Source organism: Lissotriton helveticus, chromosome 9, assembly GCF_964261635.1.
Source record: "Lissotriton helveticus chromosome 9, aLisHel1.1, whole genome shotgun sequence".
NCBI lineage: Eukaryota > Metazoa > Chordata > Amphibia > Caudata > Salamandridae > Lissotriton > Lissotriton helveticus.
Window position 1 is genome coordinate 811,149,704 of NC_136070.1, and position 19,365 is coordinate 811,169,068.

Consider the following 19,365-nt stretch of genomic DNA (forward strand, 5'->3'; position numbering starts at 1 on the left):
TTTGCGCCGCATGAAAGGGGTTAAAATAACAGCTCAAGTCATTTGCTAGAGATTTTACGAACTAACTGACTGAATATCTGTCCAACATTAAAGACATACCAACTGTTAAACTTGAATATGCACTGAAGAGAGGAGACACTGCAGAGATTAAATATGCACTCCTTGAATTGAGACGAAAAGGCTATTTTCCAATCTTGGTCTGTATGCATGAGACATTGCAAGGACCATATTTTGAGCTTTATCCCAGCAACATAAGTGAAATTAGTTAGAAAGATTCAAAGAAGTGGGATATGAAAACTTTTTAGAGTGGTAGAGGTAAAGTATTTCTATTTTACAGATTTCACTTGCTCTGTAATCGCGGACGATCAAGAGTTATTTTCTCAGCAGCAACAATGGAATTAAAGTTGTTCATTTTAATCACTGCAAGTTAATCAGTCTTTGAGGTAAAACATTATTAAGAGTTGGCCAGCATGCAAACTCACAATTTTTTCATAGTATTCTCTGCGACGCTCTGCTCTTTTCTTGTAATCCACCATCATCCCTCGGAGCTTTCGCTCATGCTTTCGGGCTTCGTGCCACATCCTGTTTGTCTTGGCTTTTTTTCACCAACCTGTCTTGGTAACAAGGAGGACATTTTCTGAGTGAATGGGGGACTTAAACAGCAGTCTTTACCTGATAAAAAAAAATCTTGCAGCAACGGTAAAGACCGGAAAAAGAGCAAACAAACTTGAAAGAAATCAAAAGCTTTTATACTCAAACAGTATTGAAGAAAAAATAAAAACGACCTTTAGTCAACATAACCAAAACAATACCAGCGATGATTAAATGTATAGTGTTTATTATTCTCCACTTCTGTGATGGGACATCATGCAAGTTCTACACTTGGTCTGCACAGTCTATTCGCAATTAGCACACTGTCCTCAGGAAAAAAATCAGGAATTTCACCAGAGAAATCAAATTAATTATAATGACAGTTACACCAAACTCACTTTCTTTTTCAAAAGAAAAAGGTCGTGGCTTCATTACCTTCAGGCTCTGCGGGCTAGTGCCACCTATGTTTTATGGTAAAATATATTTTTTTTACTGCCGTTGGCCTCTATATAAGATGTCATATCATTTTGGGACACCCAACATGAAGTCTGATGGGGTCATTGAGAACACCAAACCATGGTTCCTGTATTCAGCTTAGAGTTGGGTGAGCACTGGAAGGAGTTACCCCGAAACCTGTCCCAGGATGCTTGTTTCTGGTCCAGGAAAGGCCTGGCATGGCAGTTCGGGCTGGACTGTTTCCATGAGGCAGAAGGTAAAGTCTGATTTGCATATAGCTGGGTCTGAACTAGGGTGGCACAGTGAGATAAAGAACGATGATGGCTTCAACCCAGATCTGTGACTGGGAAGGGGGGGGGGGGGGGGAGTCTGAAAGGTTTCAGCACTCCATCCATCATCTCTTCGTCTTTGCTTCGAGGGCTGGCACAGCCTCTGCTGGCATCGCAGACTTAAACCCATGAGCTGATTGACCTACCACCAGTGGGCAACAGGGTCTCAGTAGCGTTCACTTCGCACTATCTAAGGCAGAGTCATCTTTCTTTTTTGCCTTACCCAAGAGCACATTTCCCCACACACATCGAGAAAACGTCCTGTGCATCAGGGCCATTGCTTTTTTGTTTTTATTGAACACAAGCTCAGGGTTTGCAAGCTTGTTATTACAACAACAACAAAAAACAACTTGGCAGTGCGGCGCATCAAATACTTGGCCCTTCAGGCAAAGTTCAGTACCTTCACTGGAACTACTGCAGGCCTGGTCTAAAAGAGCAGAGTGTGTCTTAAGAATGACCACTGTAAGCATTTCTCAAATCCCCATGTTAATTCTTTTAAATAGCGCTACTGAAAAGATATCAACTCTGTAACCAAACCATAAAAGTTGTCCAATAGTATAGTTTTATCCCTCCAACGTTTTTACAGGCTATCAAATTTGCCCCTCACAACTGGACAGAACAGAGGGGAAACCCTTTTTTGGATCACAACACACAGCTGCACTATTCATTCTCACTAACTTCAGTATTTAGATTGTACGTCTATGTTGCTTCTTAATTGGTAGAGAAATCAAGGTTAATATCATCTCAAACATTCTTTGGACACTGCCAGCTCTTAAATGTGGAGAACGTAAAACAACAAAAATGGTATGCAACTTAAAAAATCATCCGCACAGAAATGATGCACCGTGATTTAACAGTGGGCAATATTTCTTAACTCCCCAATTCAGTATTTCTCATTGAAACTCGAATTTCAAGATATCAAACATCAACCATGTCTGTCTACAGACAACCCAGTCTCAACATAAGAAAATAAGTTACATACCTGTACATGTAGTTCTCCAGTATTGGCATCTTTGATAGATTCAAATTCTTAAATCTTTCCACGTCGTCGAGGTGGGAGTCCCATGGTATGATAAAAAAAGCATTTGCAATGCAAAAGGTCTCGCATTCATGCGAGTTTGAGCTATTTGTATAGTAAATGACAATGCCTCTTATCTATGTTTTGGGTTTTAAAACATAAAAGGAAACTTAATTTACAATACTAATAGCTTAAACTCTTACAAATGTGAGACCTTTTGCACTGCAATAAAGGCCCTTCATGACCGCTTGTTAGATTGTAAATGCCAGGGGAAGAGACCGGCCTGCGATGTCTTCAAACTAGTAATAAATAGTGGAGTGAAGATGTGCAAGTGTTGTGAATTACACCGACACAAAGCGTGAAGTGAGAGTTACATATCATCCGAGCTATAAACCTTTCACTCTGTGATTGCACTGTTGTGGTTCAGGAGGAAGAGCGGGAGGGGCTATTTCCTGCCCTCTCCATGATTTAAGTGTGCAGTGTGGCACTGCGTAATGGCATTGTTATATTTGGCCAAATAAAAACCCTCCAGCTGTAGTAGGCCCTGGCTTCACCTCCTGGTGCAGGGCTGGCTGTGCTTTATGGCAGGCATGGAGAGAGAAAGGGATGGTCTCGGCTGCAGCTCCAGCCTCGTACAGTTCTCCTGCTATTACTTGTAAGAGAGAGGCGCTGGGGTTGTGGCATTGGTATTGGTGATGGTGGTAGGATTGGTGGTGGTGGGTACTGGTTTTGTTGATGGTACTGGTATTGGTGGAGGTGGTATTGGTGGTTGTGGTGTTGGTTGAATTGGTGGTGGTATTGGTTGTGGTGGTGGGATTGGTGGTGGTGGTGGTATTGGTGGTGGTGGTGGTATTGGTAGTGGTGGTGGGATTGGTGGTGGTAATATTGGTGGTGGTGGTGGTGGTGGTGGTAGTAATGGTGGTGGTTGTATTGGTGGTGGTTGTATTGGTGGTGGTTGTATTGGTGGTGGTTGTATTGGTGGTGGTTGTATTGGTGGTGGTTGTATTGGTGGTGGTTGTATTGGTGGTGGTTGTATTGGTGGTGGTTGTATTGGTGGTGGTTGTATTGGTGGTGGTTGTATTGGTGGGGGTATTGATGGTGGTGGTGTTGGTGATGGTGGTATTCGTGGTGGTAATAGTGGTGGTGGTGATTTGAGGCATGTGAGCTAAAGATCACATGCTTTGCGCAGACTAAACAGCAGTACATTCCCAAAGCAGTGGCTAACCTGTAGCTGTTGCAGTTGTCTGAAGCTGTGTTTTAAGTACTGCCTGGCTAGATTCGCTTGTTGCCTTGCTAAGACATCTACACAGGAGTGTTTAGTAAATGTGTGCGGTGTAGACCATGTACCTGCTTTACATACGTCCGCTAAAGGAATGTTGACTGAAAAGGCCATAGTAGCCCATATCTTGCGTGTAGAATGCGCTCTAGGTGGTTTGATTAAAGTTCTTTTGGCTTTAGCATAGCATCATTGAATGCATTTAATAATCCATCTTGAAATGCTCGATTTAGAGAAGGGGTTGAAAATAGATAAATGTTGACTTTCGCAAATAGGCAGCGACTGCTGCTAGGTGTAGACAAATAGTGCAACAGGTAACAGACAATATTTTGTATAGACACGTCTAGGGAATTGGTTTTGTTGTTATTACAATAAATACCAAATCTTGCTCTCGTAGTAGGCTTTCTTGCTTCTTTTAGAATAGTCATACATTGTGGAGGCAGATTTAAATAACCCAACTCTATGACTTCAGGAACCTAATCGCTTGGTTGAGCTCCTTGGGATTTGGATGTGTGCTTTCACCATGGCAACGAGTGAGGAGACTGGAGGTGAGATGTAATGTTTGATGTGGTACCACTGACAGTTCTAGCAGGGCGGTGTTCCAAGGTTGACAAGCCCATGTGGGGACTACTAGGATCAGTGTAAGGGATATTTGTCTGAGCTGCCAAACTAGTAATGGATGTAGTGGGAGAGGTGTAAAAGCATAGGGAAATATCCCTGGCCAACTCATCCATAGGGCATTCCCCCTGGATAGAGGGTGTGGGAACCTGGATGCAAAGTTTGGGCATTTTGTGTTGTCTACTGTGGCGAACAGATCTATTTATGGTGATGGAGCGAGATTTAGAAATATATTTATTTCAGCTCGCAAAGTCACACTTCCATAATGAATAATAAATTAATAATGTGTGCAGTGTGAAATATTAACCAACCTAGAGTAAAAGTTGCATTATCATGAACACGTGGGAAACTAATATATGTGCTCATAAATGTGCATTATGTTGCAAGTGCATGTGTGTGAAAATAATAAATTAATCCTGTCTATTGTGATTGTCAGAATTAAATGCGGCTGTTTTAAATAATGGCATGTGCTTATTTTCTGTGTGCTCATGTTTTGTCTTTTGTCTTAAATGTTGCATGAATCTGTTTGTTGCTTTGTTTGCTTCTGCTAGGCAACATAGATTAATGGGTAATTATTAGCAAAGGTGGGTGGGTAACAGAATAAATGTCAATTCCTTAATTAATTTATGTTTTTTGTTTGTTTAAATAATAGTTCTTCAAATGGAGCTTTGAGTTGGCTGCAGAGAAAAATATTACACATTAAAAAGTGACGCAAGAAAAAGGTGGCGCAGAAAATTGACGCTTTCTGAAAAACAGGCCTGTTGATAAAGTCACAAGAGAAAACGTATTTTTTGAAAATGATGAGAAACCATGAACTTTTATTTTGAAAAGTTTTGAAAAGAACTGCTAAAGGCACTCTGTGGAGAGGTTTGCTATTGTGCCACGAGAAGTTCAGAACGGACAAGCTCAAGGTTGAAAGGAAGAGCCGTGACATTTTTGTATTAAATTAACATCTTTGCTACAAAATGTAGCAGCCTAAGGAAGTGTCGCCAGGACTCTGTGCGTGAACAATGGGTTAGTGAAAAGGCCTGGACATGAAGTGGGAGATGTCACAATTTGCTGTGGCATGAGGTGGCTCAGCCAATGGAGAGCCAGAATTCAGCTGTTGGAATGTGAAAATAGTTAGTTGAGCTTAGTTTTAGGGTATAAGAATTAGCTCAAAGAGCAGACTTTTGGCTTACGCTTTTTGATTCCAGAGGGTCGTGTTCTGCTGATGGACGAATGCACGTAAGGAAAGGAGTCTTTGATAAAAACTTTGTTTTCAGGCGATGAGGGTAGAGACAGAGAAATAGTTAGGATTTGGAAATGCTTATTTTCACTTATTTCTGCTAATGAATAATATTTCTTGAATTAAGCTCTTTTTATTAATGCTGAATAAACTTTTCTTTATGACATTTTCTAATGCTTGTTTAATAATGTTCCAAAACCTAAGTTTTCATGAATATGTTTAAATAAACTCACTAAATGACAAGCTGGTCTTGTTTATTGTGGATAGTTTAAACAACATATTTAGATCTAATCGCCTCATGATTCAGTCGCTCTGTTGTTGATATGGGCCTAGTATTGTATGGTAAGTTTGATGGTAGTAGGTAGAGTCATTTATGCAAACTTTTGGTAAGAGCGATGGATCCGTTTTTGGTAGCATTCAGACGGTTGATATGTTGTTTTTAACATACATGTTACATACATGACACATATATGTTGGTATATTCATAGGATCAATGTTTAACATATGTTAAGTTTTTGATTTTGTCAGATTGTTATATGTAGTTGAAAGGCTTTTTTCCAGCAGTGTGAAAAATCCCAGGTTAGCCATGGCAAAGAGTATTGTAATGCTGTGATCAGGACGCTGTTATCAGGTTACACAGTTCATTTGTTCTGCTTCAAAAGGTGATATCGCCGCATATCATCGTGTTGTGGACGTACAACACAAGTTTAGGGTTCTAGGTGTGTTGAGTAAATTGTATGTATGATAGTGAGGATTGTCTATGAAATTGTAGCATTGAGTATAGGGACTTGGAGCCTGTTTTAGAACTCTCTGTGAAAAGAGTAATAGGATTTATCGAAGCTTGTGTGAAGAATAAGCGTTGTTTTCTCTTCCAAGGTTAGAGTCCTAAGGAAGAAAAATAAGCGTCGTTTTCTTACTAGCAAAAGAGGTTTTCTTTTAAGGTTAGAGTCCTAAGAAAGAAAATAAGTGTGCATGAGTAGGGATTTCTTCAGTATATATGTATGTGTAAAAGTGATAGAAATAGCGTCGTCTATTCCAAATGAATGCAATTCTGCATGTCTGAAACTACTGTCCTTTTTAGGGAAACAGGCAAATGGTTGTTTTGTGTAGTTACTAATTGTGTCAAAAAGTAATTGTAAAGCGTTTTTGAGCCTTCAGGGTAAAGTCCGCGCTATTTAAAAGCATTATAAAGTGTTCTGCGCTATTTAAATGCATTAAAAGTATCGCGCGCTAATAAAAATCCATTGAAAAGTGTTCCGATCAAAATTGTGAAGGAGGGGCTATTTTTAGGAGCGAAAGCGCAAGGGGAGAGCTTGGAGCCGCAGCGGCTGTGTACGTCATAGCCGCCGCGCTCTGATTGGCTGAGGTGTCTGAAATGTCACAGCAAAGCTGCGCTGTGATTCGTTGAAAGTGTTTCAGGGTTTAGAAGTGGTCGCGCAATAATTGGTTGATGCAAACTACCACTGCATATCAAGTAATTAATAATAAATAAGTGTTCCCGCTTTGGTTTCCTTCTTCAATATAACCGCGCGTGTAACAGTTGATGCGTGTGATAGTGGTAGACGAGCGTTGTGCATTGTAAGCTCTCTTTACAAAGGAAGGGCTAATTTCGTGCGAAAGGAGATAAAAAGAGGAAGGGTTATTTTGGAGCGTGAGAGTGCAAGGGGAGAGAGAGAGACTGCAGTGGCAGTGTACGTCACTGCAGCCGCGTCGTAATTGGCCTAAGTGTCGTAGCTGCTATGCTGTGATTTGCTGTAGCGTCGTAGCTGCCACGCTGAGATTAGCTGGAGTGTCACAGCAACTGTGCTATAATTGGTCAAGGCATTTGTCGCGCTGTAATTGGCTGATACCCATCTGTTGTTTATTATTGTCAAGAATGTTTTGACTTTGGTTTTTCTTTAGCGCTAGTGTCCAGAACTTCGTTTATATTAAAACGAATCACAAAGTGTATAAAGTTTTTTGTTTTTTTACCAAGCTGATAGGGTTCCAGCTTTTAATAACAATTTCAATGTATTTTGGGAAAATAGGTCTTGTTGTAATATAGTGAATAGCAGTTACCACAGTAACCACCCTGATCAGGAAAACGGCAACAGAAGTAACAAGTACAGAGACAACAGTAAAATCAGCTGTCACAATATTAGGTAGTAGTGCAGTATTAGAAACTGCCACCAGAGTTGCAGCAGTAACTTCTACTAAAATAGGAAACATATCAAAAGCCATAGTTATGAATTCAGCCACCTCCACAGTAGTATAAGTAGTTGTAACAATAGTTGTGATTTGTGGTTATTAAGTCAGGCTGGTTTAAAGCAACATTACTGAGTCTTCCCCACAGCTAATATGTGATTATAGTGTCTTACAAAATTGCCTATGATTTATTAACAGCAGTGTAGTAGCAATCTAGTAGTATAATTAAATTAAGATATACTGAGTCTTTGTTCTGTTTTCAAATAGTTCTGTCCCTATTTTTGATTTATTAGTTAGATTACTTCCATTGCTGCTTTTAATTAGTTTACTTCTCTACTGACCAAATTAAAGTGAGAACATAGGAAAAAGAGAAAGTAGAGTCTGACAAACGCTTGGCTTTGTGGACTAATTAGTGATTTTTGCGTGTTAGTCAATAAAGTAAACAATTTTAATTGTTGTGGTCAATCTTAATAAAGGTAAATATTTGATAAAACTTGGATAATTATTATCTAAAGAAAAAAAATGTTTTCCTGGTACCAGAAAATGAAAAAGGTTGTTGTTACATGTGAGAGCAAATTAATGAATACACCACCTCTCTCAAAGGAAATACATTTTAATGAAAATTCGGTTTGCAAATTTATAAATGAAAATTATAAAGATGAGAGAGTAGAATTTATTGATCAGTGTAAAAATAATGTTGTAAATACAGAACAGGACAGAAATTTAAGCAGACCCCCAGAACAGATTAATGTAACGCCAAGAGTCCCAGTTCAGATTAATAGAGTCCCAGTCCAGATTCCTTCTCCAGGTGTCACAACAGAAAGGTATGATGAGATGCCTAGTACTTCTGGAATGAATATTCCTGGTTATGTAAATTCTACAAATGATTTAATTGAGCAGTTAACAAGAAATATGGAAGCAGTGACAGTCCCAGTGCTTAGAAAAGATGAAACTAGTTCCACAGCTTTAATGGTCCCTTTAAATTCTAGAATTCAAAATGTTGCTGAAAAACTTTATTCTAATGTATCTGAAAGTCAGCAAGTAATAATTCCAACTGAGCAAGAGAGAGTGATGACTTTAGCCTCAGCTAGTGAGGACTCTGATATTGACTTGATTGATCTAACACAGCCTGATGAGTCAAAATTAAAGGTTGATTTAGAAGAATAAATGGTACAATCAGTACCGACAGATTAAAAACATATCAGGATGATGAATTGATGTTTCTTTGCAAAAGCATAACTTGGAAAACAAAAAATAAGTATGATGCTGTTGAAGAAATGGCATTTAATTTAGAAATTGATTTGAGTAAACAAAACTTCACTGAAAGGGACATTGAAAGCTTGAACAATTCAGGTAGAATTGCCCATATAAAAGATTTAATTTGGACTTTGAGAAAATTGGGTAATCTGAATAAATGGAAAACAAAATGGACGAAGAAAAAGGAGAAGGAAAAAGCTAAATTAGCTTTTATAAGAGAGTGTAAAAATTCGTCCAGAAATATCATTAAGAATGAATCATGGTCTGATACAATTACACTCTTGAATCATTTGGCAAATGAGGGACATAAAGTGTCACCTGCAAAATTACAGTTTTGCAAGCAAGAAGTAAAATACCTTGGTCACAGAATTACAAAAGGAATCAGACAAGTGACAATTGAGAGAATCAAAATGATTCAGGGAATGCAACCACCAAAAACACAGAGACCGGTCAGAATGTTTTTAGGAATGGTTGGCTATTGTTGTCAATGGATTAGTGGATTTTCAGTAATTGCGAAACAACTGCAGAGACTGACAAAATCAGATATAAAAGATCTAATTGTCCTTACAGAAATTGAGATGGAAGCTTTTGAAAAGCTAAAAAGGAGCTTGTGTGAGGCATCAGCCTTAGGCATGCCAGACTATGAAAAGGATTTTGAGCTATACTGCAGTGAAAGGGAAGGATGTGCATTGTCAATTTTAATTAAGAGATATGGAAAACTGAGAAAACCAATTGCATACTTTTCAGCAGTACTTGATCCAGTTGCAAAAGCATTACCAGGCTGCTTAAAAGCAGTAGCTGCAACAAGTGTGAGCCTTGAGCAAAGTGAGGGAATAATCATGGGATTTCCTGTGAAAATCTATGTACAGAATTCAGTTGAAATTCTTCTCACTAGAAGTAAAACGCAGCACCTGACAAGTAACAGACTTACCAAGTACGGAAAAGTTATTCTGGGATCAGATAATATTTCAATAGCAAAATGTGTGACTTTAAATCCTTCCACATTGTTGCCTGATGGTGCTGTAACAGAAATCAGAAATGAAAATGATGTTGATCATGAGTGCTTGGACGTTTTGGAACATTGCACCAAGCCAAGGCAGGACATTAAAGATGTTCCTCTGCCAGAGTCAGATTATGTTTACTTCATTGATGGCTCTTATCTGAGAACAGAAGAAGGCTATTTGAGAGCGGCATATTCTGTCTGCACAGTTGCTGATGTGGTTGAAGCATCATGTCTTGAAGGAATTCGTTCAGCTCAAATAGCAGAATTAATTGCTTTAATTCGTGCATGTGAGAGAGGAATAAATTTGAAAATCATAATAATAACTGACAGCGAGTACGGTTATGGATTTGTGCATGATTATGAACAGCTCTGGTCCCAAAGAGGTCATTTGACCTCTGCAAGTTCAACAATAAGAAATGCAAAATTAAATAAAAGACTGATCGATGGCATTCAATTATCAGAAAAGATTGTTGTCGTGAAATATTCAGCTTACAAAAGAGGTGAGGATTTCATTACCAAAGGAAATGCATATGCAGATGAAATTGTAAATTATTGTGCTAGAAACAATTTTGCAATTAATCTGGAAAAGAATGATGAACACACTTTGAGTTTACTAATACTAACATCTGTAGTTGAAACATGGCAGGGAGTCAAAGATTTACAAGATGAAGTAACTGATAAGGAGAAAAACACATGGTTGAAAGCAGAATGTAGACAGCGAGATGAGGATGGAATTTGGACACACAAAGATGGCAGAACAGTCTTACCAGATAGCATGATTGCTGACATGGCTAGGATGTATCATGCTCAACATAAGGTCTCTGTTACCAGATACCCGAGAGCCTAGCCGGTCACTATAAATCCATTCACAACGCTCAATGGGGTTGGTCTGGATGGTATAGTAGATAGAAAAGGAGAAATTGCTCTTTTTCTAGGTGTCCCCTCACTCACCAGGGTTGCCCCATGGTGACATGCTTCATCATTGGGGCCATCCCAGTCCTCTACGGGCTGGGGCGTGCTGCGACTTGCGAATTACGTAGGAGCACTTATAATTGACTATGTGTGGTGCGGGTGTGATAGTGGAGTGGACTAGGTGATGTGTTTAAAAATACCTGCCCAGTAGGTATTCAATAGACTTTATTCCTGCCTCTAGATGGTAGTATTAAAAATGGGGTGGAAAAATAGGGTCCCTAAACGTAATGTGTTAAGGTGTACCTATCAACTCCTGTCAACATGTTTCGTGCATACCCCAAGCACTTCTTCGGGACTACACAGGGACCAGCCCTGTGTTCGCCACTCCTTAGCTCTGCAATGAGTTATTTTTAGTAAAAAATGCTGCAATCTATAATTAGTGCATGCAAGAATACCTACGTATTTATTCCAAACACGTGGTTCCTGTAAAACAAAAGACAACTTGAAAAGTCAAGGGGTGTTACCCCCAAACATAACACACATAGCACATATTTCGGATTGCACGTGGAAAACGTGATTACATTTCCCGTGGTCCTCAAAGGACGTTTTTATATGTAAAAACGTGTTTGTTTTCATGCACAAAAAGTGGTAGTTCTCATGCATCAAAACGTGATAAACACCTTACTGTGACAACCAAACATTCATCTTGCACACACATTCATACATATTTACATGCATGTAGTGGGACCTAACTGTGCCCCATGGACTCGGAGGGGTTCAGTATCCCAGCAAATCTAAGAGAGGTAGGAGAAATGGCACATCATAAATTTCATCCACTGTTTTGTTTTATCCGACCTGTTAGGCTATGCGATGGTTCATCAACCCGCAAGATCGATAAATAAAGGCTCTTCATTTGCCCGATTTTGTTCGCACACACTTACTTGCTCACAGAATACCTCCCTCTTGCAGACACCTACTAGTGTCCCTCCGGTCCGCATGTTATTTGACCGGGGGCGCAGGGTTTGTTTTTAAAGACCTGCAATCGCCCGGTTACTTCCGCATTGCACGCCACGCTCAGTGGAGAGCTGGTGCGTGTCGGATGTTTGGAGCGTTCGCGACTGGCGGCCATCTTAGGTATATGGCGTACCTTTCACTCATTCGAAAGGTCAATATTTTTGGATCAGGTTGGCCGCTATTCTTAAAAATTAATTTAAGGCATACTCCCGTCAGCCATTGTTATTATCAGCTAATTTGCCGCAATTTTTACCAAAAAGGGATTGGGTATACATATGCCGGTGATTAGGATATTATAAATCACGACGGCCCAAAAATGTCTCCATCAGTTATTTTTCTCCATTTGTTTAGTCATTTTATGAGCAGACATGCTTTTTGTATCACTAAGTTGAATACTTCTTGTCATGTAAATTGTCCCCAGGGAATGTCATCATTCAGACCCACAATATGAGAGCGGAGCTTAAAAACCCAGCGTTGTTCCTTCTCCAGTAGTTTTTTCTCCATGTCTGTGTGTGGTTGTTGTATTTCCAGAACCACCCAACGCATATCATTAGGGGTATGTCCCTTTTCCAAAAAATTAGTGGTCATTTTCGTATTTGAATGCTTGCATCTGAAATTGCTGCGGTGTTCCACCATCCTTGTGTTGACCTTCCTGGTGGTCATGCCGATGTAGTGTAAATCACAACTACATGTAATCATATACACTACCCCTGTTGTGTTGCAGTTTGAAAAGGACTTCAAATCCCAAATCAGGCCGTTGTTACATGTGATTTGTTTAGTCGCACTCGTTAGATGACACACACTACAATTGGAACACGGATAGTGTCCCATCGGTAGTGGATGTAGGCGACGTACTGGGCCTTCTACAGTCTTTGGGCGTGTATGGACTATTAAATCCTTCAGGTTTTTTCCTTTGCGGTGGCTGAACATTGGTTGAGTGAGGTTAAGGCCACCACTATTCAGTGTCTTCCAATGTTTTTTGACAATTTTCGTCACTTTCTGTGAGGCCACGGTGTAGGTTGTAACACAGATGGGCCTTCTATCAGTGTCATTTGTGGGTTTCGTTCTGAGTTTTGTTTCTAAGAGTGCATCTCTGTTATTATTTGATGCTCTCTTTTTAGCCTTTGATACAATTTTGTGTGGGTATTGTCTCTGGAGTAATTTCGTACTCAGTTCTTCCGCCTGGGCTTCATAGTCTCGTTTTTCTGAGCAGTTTCGCCGTAGGCGTAAAAACTGTCCAAAAGGCAGATTCTCCCGTAGCTGTCGGGGTGGAAACTCTCAAAGTTTAGTAAACAATTTCTCGACGTAGGTTTGAAATGTGTCGTAGTGGTTAGTTTGCCACCGTCTGCTCTGATGTTTAGGTCTAAAAATACCAATTGTTCTCTGCTCATTGTGGAGGTAAAATTCAGAAAGGGGTCTTGTGAATTCAACCAGGTTAGAAAAAGGTTCACTTCCATCTCATTTCCATTCCAGATGAGGATGACGTCGTCAATATAACGTCTCCACATCTGGATATTTGCAGAGAAAGGGTTATTGGGAGTCAGAATTCTTTTATTCTCTAGCTGGTGGACATATAATCCGGCCACACTCGGCGCGAATGTGCTTCCCATGCTAGTTCCATGGGTTTGTCTGTACATGGTCTGCTGGAATAGGAAAAAGTTCTCGGTCAATGCAAGGCGGCAGCATTCCAAAACAACATGTCTCGGAGTCTTATATTGCCACTCATTTTCGAATAGAATCTCCTCCAAAATTTGCAATGTTTCTCTATGGGGCAAACTCGTATAAAGACTCTCCACATTGAGTCCGCCCAGTATTTGTGTGGTAGGGTCAAAAGTGAGGTCCTTGATTAGGCATATTACTGATTTTGTATCTTGCAGATATGTATCAGTTTGTTGTACTTGTGGTCGTAAAAAGGCATCTGCAAACTTAGACAGGGGCTCCAAAATCGACCCAATCCCAGAGACGATTGGTCTCCCAGGTGGGTTTTCTAGTCTTTTATGGATTTTTGGGATCGTATAGAAATACCCAATCCCTTTTTGGTAAAAATTGCGGCAAATTAGCTGATAATAACAATGGCTGACGGGAGTATGCCTTAAATTAATTTTTAAGAATAGCGGCCAACCTGATCCAAAAATATTGACCTTTCGAATGAGTGAAAGGTACGCCATATACCCAAGATGGCCGCCAGTCGCGAACGCTCCAAACATCCGACACGCACCAGCTCTCCACTGAGCGTGGCGTGCAATGCGGAAGTAACCGGGCGATTGCAGGTCTTTAAAAACAAACCCGGCGCCCCCGGTCAAATAACATCCGGACCGGAGGGACGCTAGTAGGTGTCTGCAAGAGGGAGGTATTCTGTGAGCAAGCAAGTGTGTGCGAACAAAATCGGGCAAATGAAGAGCCTTTATTTAGCGATCTTGCAGGTTGATGAACCATCGCATAGCCTAACAGGTCGGATAAAACAAAACAGTGGATGAAATTTATGATGTGCCATTTCTCCTACCTCTCTTCGATTTGCTGGGATACTGAACCCCTCCGAGTCCATGGGGCACAGTTAGGTCCCACTACATGTATGTAAATATGTATGAATGTGTGTGCAAGATGAATGTTTGGTTGTGTCACAGTAAAGTGTTTATCACGTTTTGATGCATGAGAACTACCACTTTTTGTGCATGAAAACAAACACGTTTTTACATATAAAAAAGTCCTTTGAGGACCACGGGAAATGTAATCACGTTTTCCACGTGCAATCCGAAATATGCGCTATGTGTGTTATGTTTGGGGGTAACACCCCTTGACTTTTCAAGTTGTCTTTTGTTTTACAGGAACCACATGTTTGGAATAAATACGTAGGTATTCTTGCATGCACTAATTATAGATTGCAGCATTTTTTACTAAAAATAACTCATTGCAGAGCTAAGGAGTGGCGAACACAGGGCTGGTCCCTGTGTAGTCCCGAAGAAGTGCTTGGGGTATGCACGAAACATGTTGACAGGAGTTGATAGGTACACCTTAACACATTACGTTTAGGGACCCTATTTTTCCACCCCATTTTTAATACTACCACCTAGAGGCAGGAATAAAGTCTATTGAATACCTACTGGGCAGGTATTTTTAAACACATCACCTACTCCACTCCACTATCACACCCGCACCACACATAGTCAATTATAAGTGCTCCTACGTAATTCGCAAGTCGCAGCACGCCCCAGCCCGTAGAGGACTGGGATGGCCCCAATGATGAAGCATGTCACCATGGGGCAACCCTGGTGAGTGAGGGGACACCTAGAAAAAGAGCAATTTCTCCTTTTCTATCTACTATACCATCCATAACAACCCCATTGAGCGTTGTGAATGGATTTATAGTGACCGGCTAGGCTCTCAGGTATCTGGTAACAGAGACCTTATGTTGAATATAGTATTTGGAGGGGGAGCCTTAGCTTTTTCTTCCCTCTAACTCCCTTCTCTTTAGTATAGGATGTATCATGGTCAGGTACATATTGGAAGAGATTCCATGATCAGGTTTTTTAGAGAGACATGGTTCAATCCAAAGTTCAGAATTATTGCAGAGTCTCTCTGTCAACGGTGCTTAGTTTGCCAACAATTGAACACCAACAGAAAAACAGTTGTGAGTTTGGGAACAATAGGCCGGGAGGATGGTCCTTTTAACAGGCTACAAATGGATTTCATTGAAATGTCATCACATAACAAGTTGCATTATGTTCTGGTAATAGTCTGTTTGTTTTCAAGATGGGTTGAAGCATTTCCTATGCGACATAATGATGCAATTACGTTTGCAAAGCTACCTGATGGTGGAAGACATTTTGAAAACAGATTGTTACAATTGATTTGTGAGGCTATACACATTGAGCAGAAGATACATTGTGCATACAGACCAGAAGCATCAGGGGTCATTGAGCAAATAAATGGGACAATTAAGAACAGGATTGTAAAAATGTGTCTAGCTACAGGCATAAAGTGGACAGATGCTCTTCCACTTGTTTTGATGACTCTGAGAAGTACTCCTGATAAAAAGACAGGTCTAAGCCCACATGATATTATTATGGGCAGAGTCATGAGGCAGGCATTCATACCAGTAGGGAAGGTGATGGCAATTAATGATAGTGTCATTTTGGAGTACTGTAGGAACTTATCTGAAGTTGTGACTTCTGTGTCTAATCAGGTGGGTACTGAGGTGCAAACAAGAGAAAAAGAGCAAGCACATAATCTGTTATCAGGTGACTGGGTCAGGACAAAAGTTCATCGAAGAAGAAACTGTTTGGTACCCAGGTGGCAGAAAGCAAGACAAGTCATTCTTGTTACAACAAATGTAGTGAAGTGCAAGGGTCTGAAGAGGTGGATCAATGCAAGCCATACTATTTGTGTACCTACACCTGAAAACTCTGATGAAGAAAGTGATACAACTGCTGATTCAGATTCTGAAGAAGAGCCTAAAGAAATCCAGATCTTGAAGATCGACAGGTTGGTCGACATCTGGAGAGTTTGAATAGAAAACAAGCCTTGAATGAAAAAGACTTGGAAGTTGTGACATTAGACTCAGAAAATGATGAAGATCTGCTAGAAAAAGAAGCAGAAGAAGAGTCTGATCAAATTGTGATTGAAGACCAGGAGAGTATTGAAAAGCAGAAAAGAAACTCTGGAAGCAGGAACAGGAATTCTGAAACTGGGAAGTTGAAGGTAATTGAAGAAGACGACGAATTACCAAGTACCAGCTATAAAGATGATGTTTCTAACGGAATGAAGCTGCTGAGTAAAGAAGTACCTGAGTCCAGAATCCAAATTTCGGACAGTGAAACTGATGAGAGTGATGAAGATTCTCAAATAAGAAAATTCAGAAAAAGAGCTTGGAGAACAGAATGTAATATGACCGAGCAAAAGAAGAAATTTCCAAGAAAAGGTGATATCTGGCCAGAAGAAAATGAAGGCCTGAAATTCAAATTGCTACACAGATCAAAGGAACAGATTAATGAAATATCAAGTCAAAAAGATCCTGAAAAGAAAAGTGAGTCAAAAAATTAAATAAAAGTTTCACCTGTAGCAGAGATGAATAGTAGCAGTCAGGAAGAAATAGATGACAATAGTGACAACGATTGAAGTATTTACAGTTAAATTCTAGGGTTTTTGGCATTAGGCTGAAGAAATTGTGTTAGGTGACACAAGGTCGAAGAAATTGTGTTAGCTGGAAAACAAATTGCGACGTAAGGTCGAAGAAAAGCTGTTCGAGGGTTGAGGGTTTTAAAAAAAAAATGAAAAGGGGGGTGTTAGAAATTTTTAATTTAGAGAATTTAGACATTTAATTTTTTTTTTTTTTTTTTACAAACTTAGTGAAAATGCCTTATGTTTTTGTAAATAACAGTTCAAGATGTTCCATCTTAAAGAGATGTTGTAAGATGTTTCTGATATGTGTGCTCCTAATAATTCTGCTTTGGTTAGTTTTAGTTGTCATTTTCTCTTTTGGAATGGACAAGGGGAAGTTTAAGGTCAATATGACAAGCAAAGCAAGACAAACATGGTGTAATCACTGAGCTGCAATGAGAAATTGTTCCCTTAGAAGAGGATGATTTTTCTGAACATCTGTCTAAAAGATTTCAGGCAATCAAAACCTGGTTTCAAGAGATTGGTGGTTCAATTCTTGGCAAATTACTGACACCTTTATTAGTTATAGTTTTTGTGATACTTTTGTTGAAGATTAGTTGCATGTTACACAAGAGAAAGAAATACCTGAGGGAAAAGAAGAGAATTTACAAGATCAGGAAGGAACAGGAAAGGGAGATTGAACTGAAAGAGTTTCGTAAAACTCAATTGAGAATTACAGACAAACTGATGAGACAAGTCTTTAGAAATACTAACACAAGTGAAATCGAATCATGTTCATCTATAAGATAAAATTTTGCTAAATTTTTGGGTGTGGTTTGGTGATTTTGAAATCACCAGATGAGGGAGTTGATGGAGCGAGATTTAGAAATATATTTATTTCAGCTCGCAAAGTCACACTTCCATAATGAATAATAAATTAATAATGTGTGCAGTGTGAAATATTAACCAACCTAGAGTAAAAGTTGCATTATCATGAACACGCGGGAAACTAATATATGTGCTCATAAATGTGCATTATGTTGCATGTGCATGTGTGTGAAAATAATAAATTAATCCTGTCTATTGTGATTGTCAGAATTAAATGCGGCTGTTTTAAATAATGGCATGTGCTTATTTTCTGTGTGCTCATGTTTTGTCTTTTGTATTTTATTATTTTATTTTATTTTCGCATTTGTAGAGCGCTCTGTTACCCGGAGGTGTCCTGGCGCTAGCTGCTGGTGCTAAGATGAGTGGGTGCGCTTAGTGGGTGAAAAGCCAGGTTTTGAGCTCTCTCCTGAATAGCATCAGGTCCTGGGATTGTCTAAGCCTAAGCGGAAGTTTATTCCAGGCCTCGGCAGCCCCAAGGGAGAAGCTTCTGCCTCCCCAGCGAGCTCTTTTAATTCTGGGGACCGTGACCAGGGCCTGTTCCCCTGATCTCAGTGTTCTTGCCGGTATATGCCATCGAAAGAGCAGTTTCATATATCTGGGGCCCATTTCATGTAGGGCTTTAAAAACTATGCATAGTGCCTTAAAAACAATTCGCTTACGGATGGGTAGCCAGTGTAGAGTCACCAAGTCTTGACTGATAGATGCGAATTTGGGGGTGTCAGTGATCAGGCGGTCAGCTGCGTTCTGTAGTAGTTGTAATTTATTAAGGACGCTCTGCTGGGCATTTAGCATCAGGCTGTTACAGTAGTCTAAGCGGGAGAGAGCTAGACCTGTAACAATGGTTTTCCTATGGTCCCTCTCCACATAAGGAAGAATTTTTCTGATAGTTTTAAGCACATAATGCAAAGAGGAGGAAAGTGCGTTAACCTGGGGTTTAAAGGACAAGGAATTGTCCACCAAAATGCCCAGGTTTTTTACTTTGTCCACCGGGGTGGGGAGAGGGCCCATTTCATCTGGCCACCAGCTCGGGGACCAGAAGTTATCCGTGGCTCCGAAGAGCAGTACTTCTGTTTTCGAGGAATTAAGTTTAAGGCAGTTTTGTGCCATCCAGCATTCCACCTCACGCATGCAGCTTTTAAATCTGTCTGCTGTATCTTCAACATTTCCTGGTAAGAGAGACACCACAATCTGAGTGTCGTCCGCATATGCTGTGAGGTGAAAGCCAAATGAACGTATCACCGGGGCCAGGGATGCAACATAGACATTAAAAAGGGTAGGGCTAAGCGAAGACCCCTGAGGGACTCCACAAGGCAGCACAAACAGGTGGGATTCGTAATCTCCTAGGGCCACCATCTGGGTTCTGCCTTCTAGAAAGGCCTGTAGGATGTTGAGTGCCTTTCCCTGGATTCCACAGGCCCTCAACCGGTCCACCAACCTTTTGTGGTGGACCGTATCGAAGGCCGCGGAAAGATCCAGCAGGATCAGGGCCGCTCT

At 40.2% G+C, this 19,365-nt stretch overlaps 1 protein-coding gene across 20 annotated transcripts in view; it reads right to left on the reverse strand.

Moving 5' to 3' along the window:
* Positions 1-19,365, reverse strand: part of CLASRP (CLK4 associating serine/arginine rich protein) — a 739,455-nt gene that overhangs the window by 620,300 nt on the left and 99,790 nt on the right. For 13 of the 20 annotated variants that reach the window (XM_078660959.1, XM_078660947.1, XM_078660957.1 and 10 more), the window contains one exon: positions 483-610. In XM_078660959.1, the coding sequence (XP_078517085.1) occupies positions 483-581 (99 nt within the window). In that variant the 5' untranslated portion in view covers positions 582-610. Of the gene's footprint in view, positions 1-482; positions 615-19,365 lie in introns of all 20 variants that reach the window. The other 7 variants (XM_078660953.1, XM_078660949.1, XM_078660965.1 and 4 more) reach the window with 1 other exon arrangement.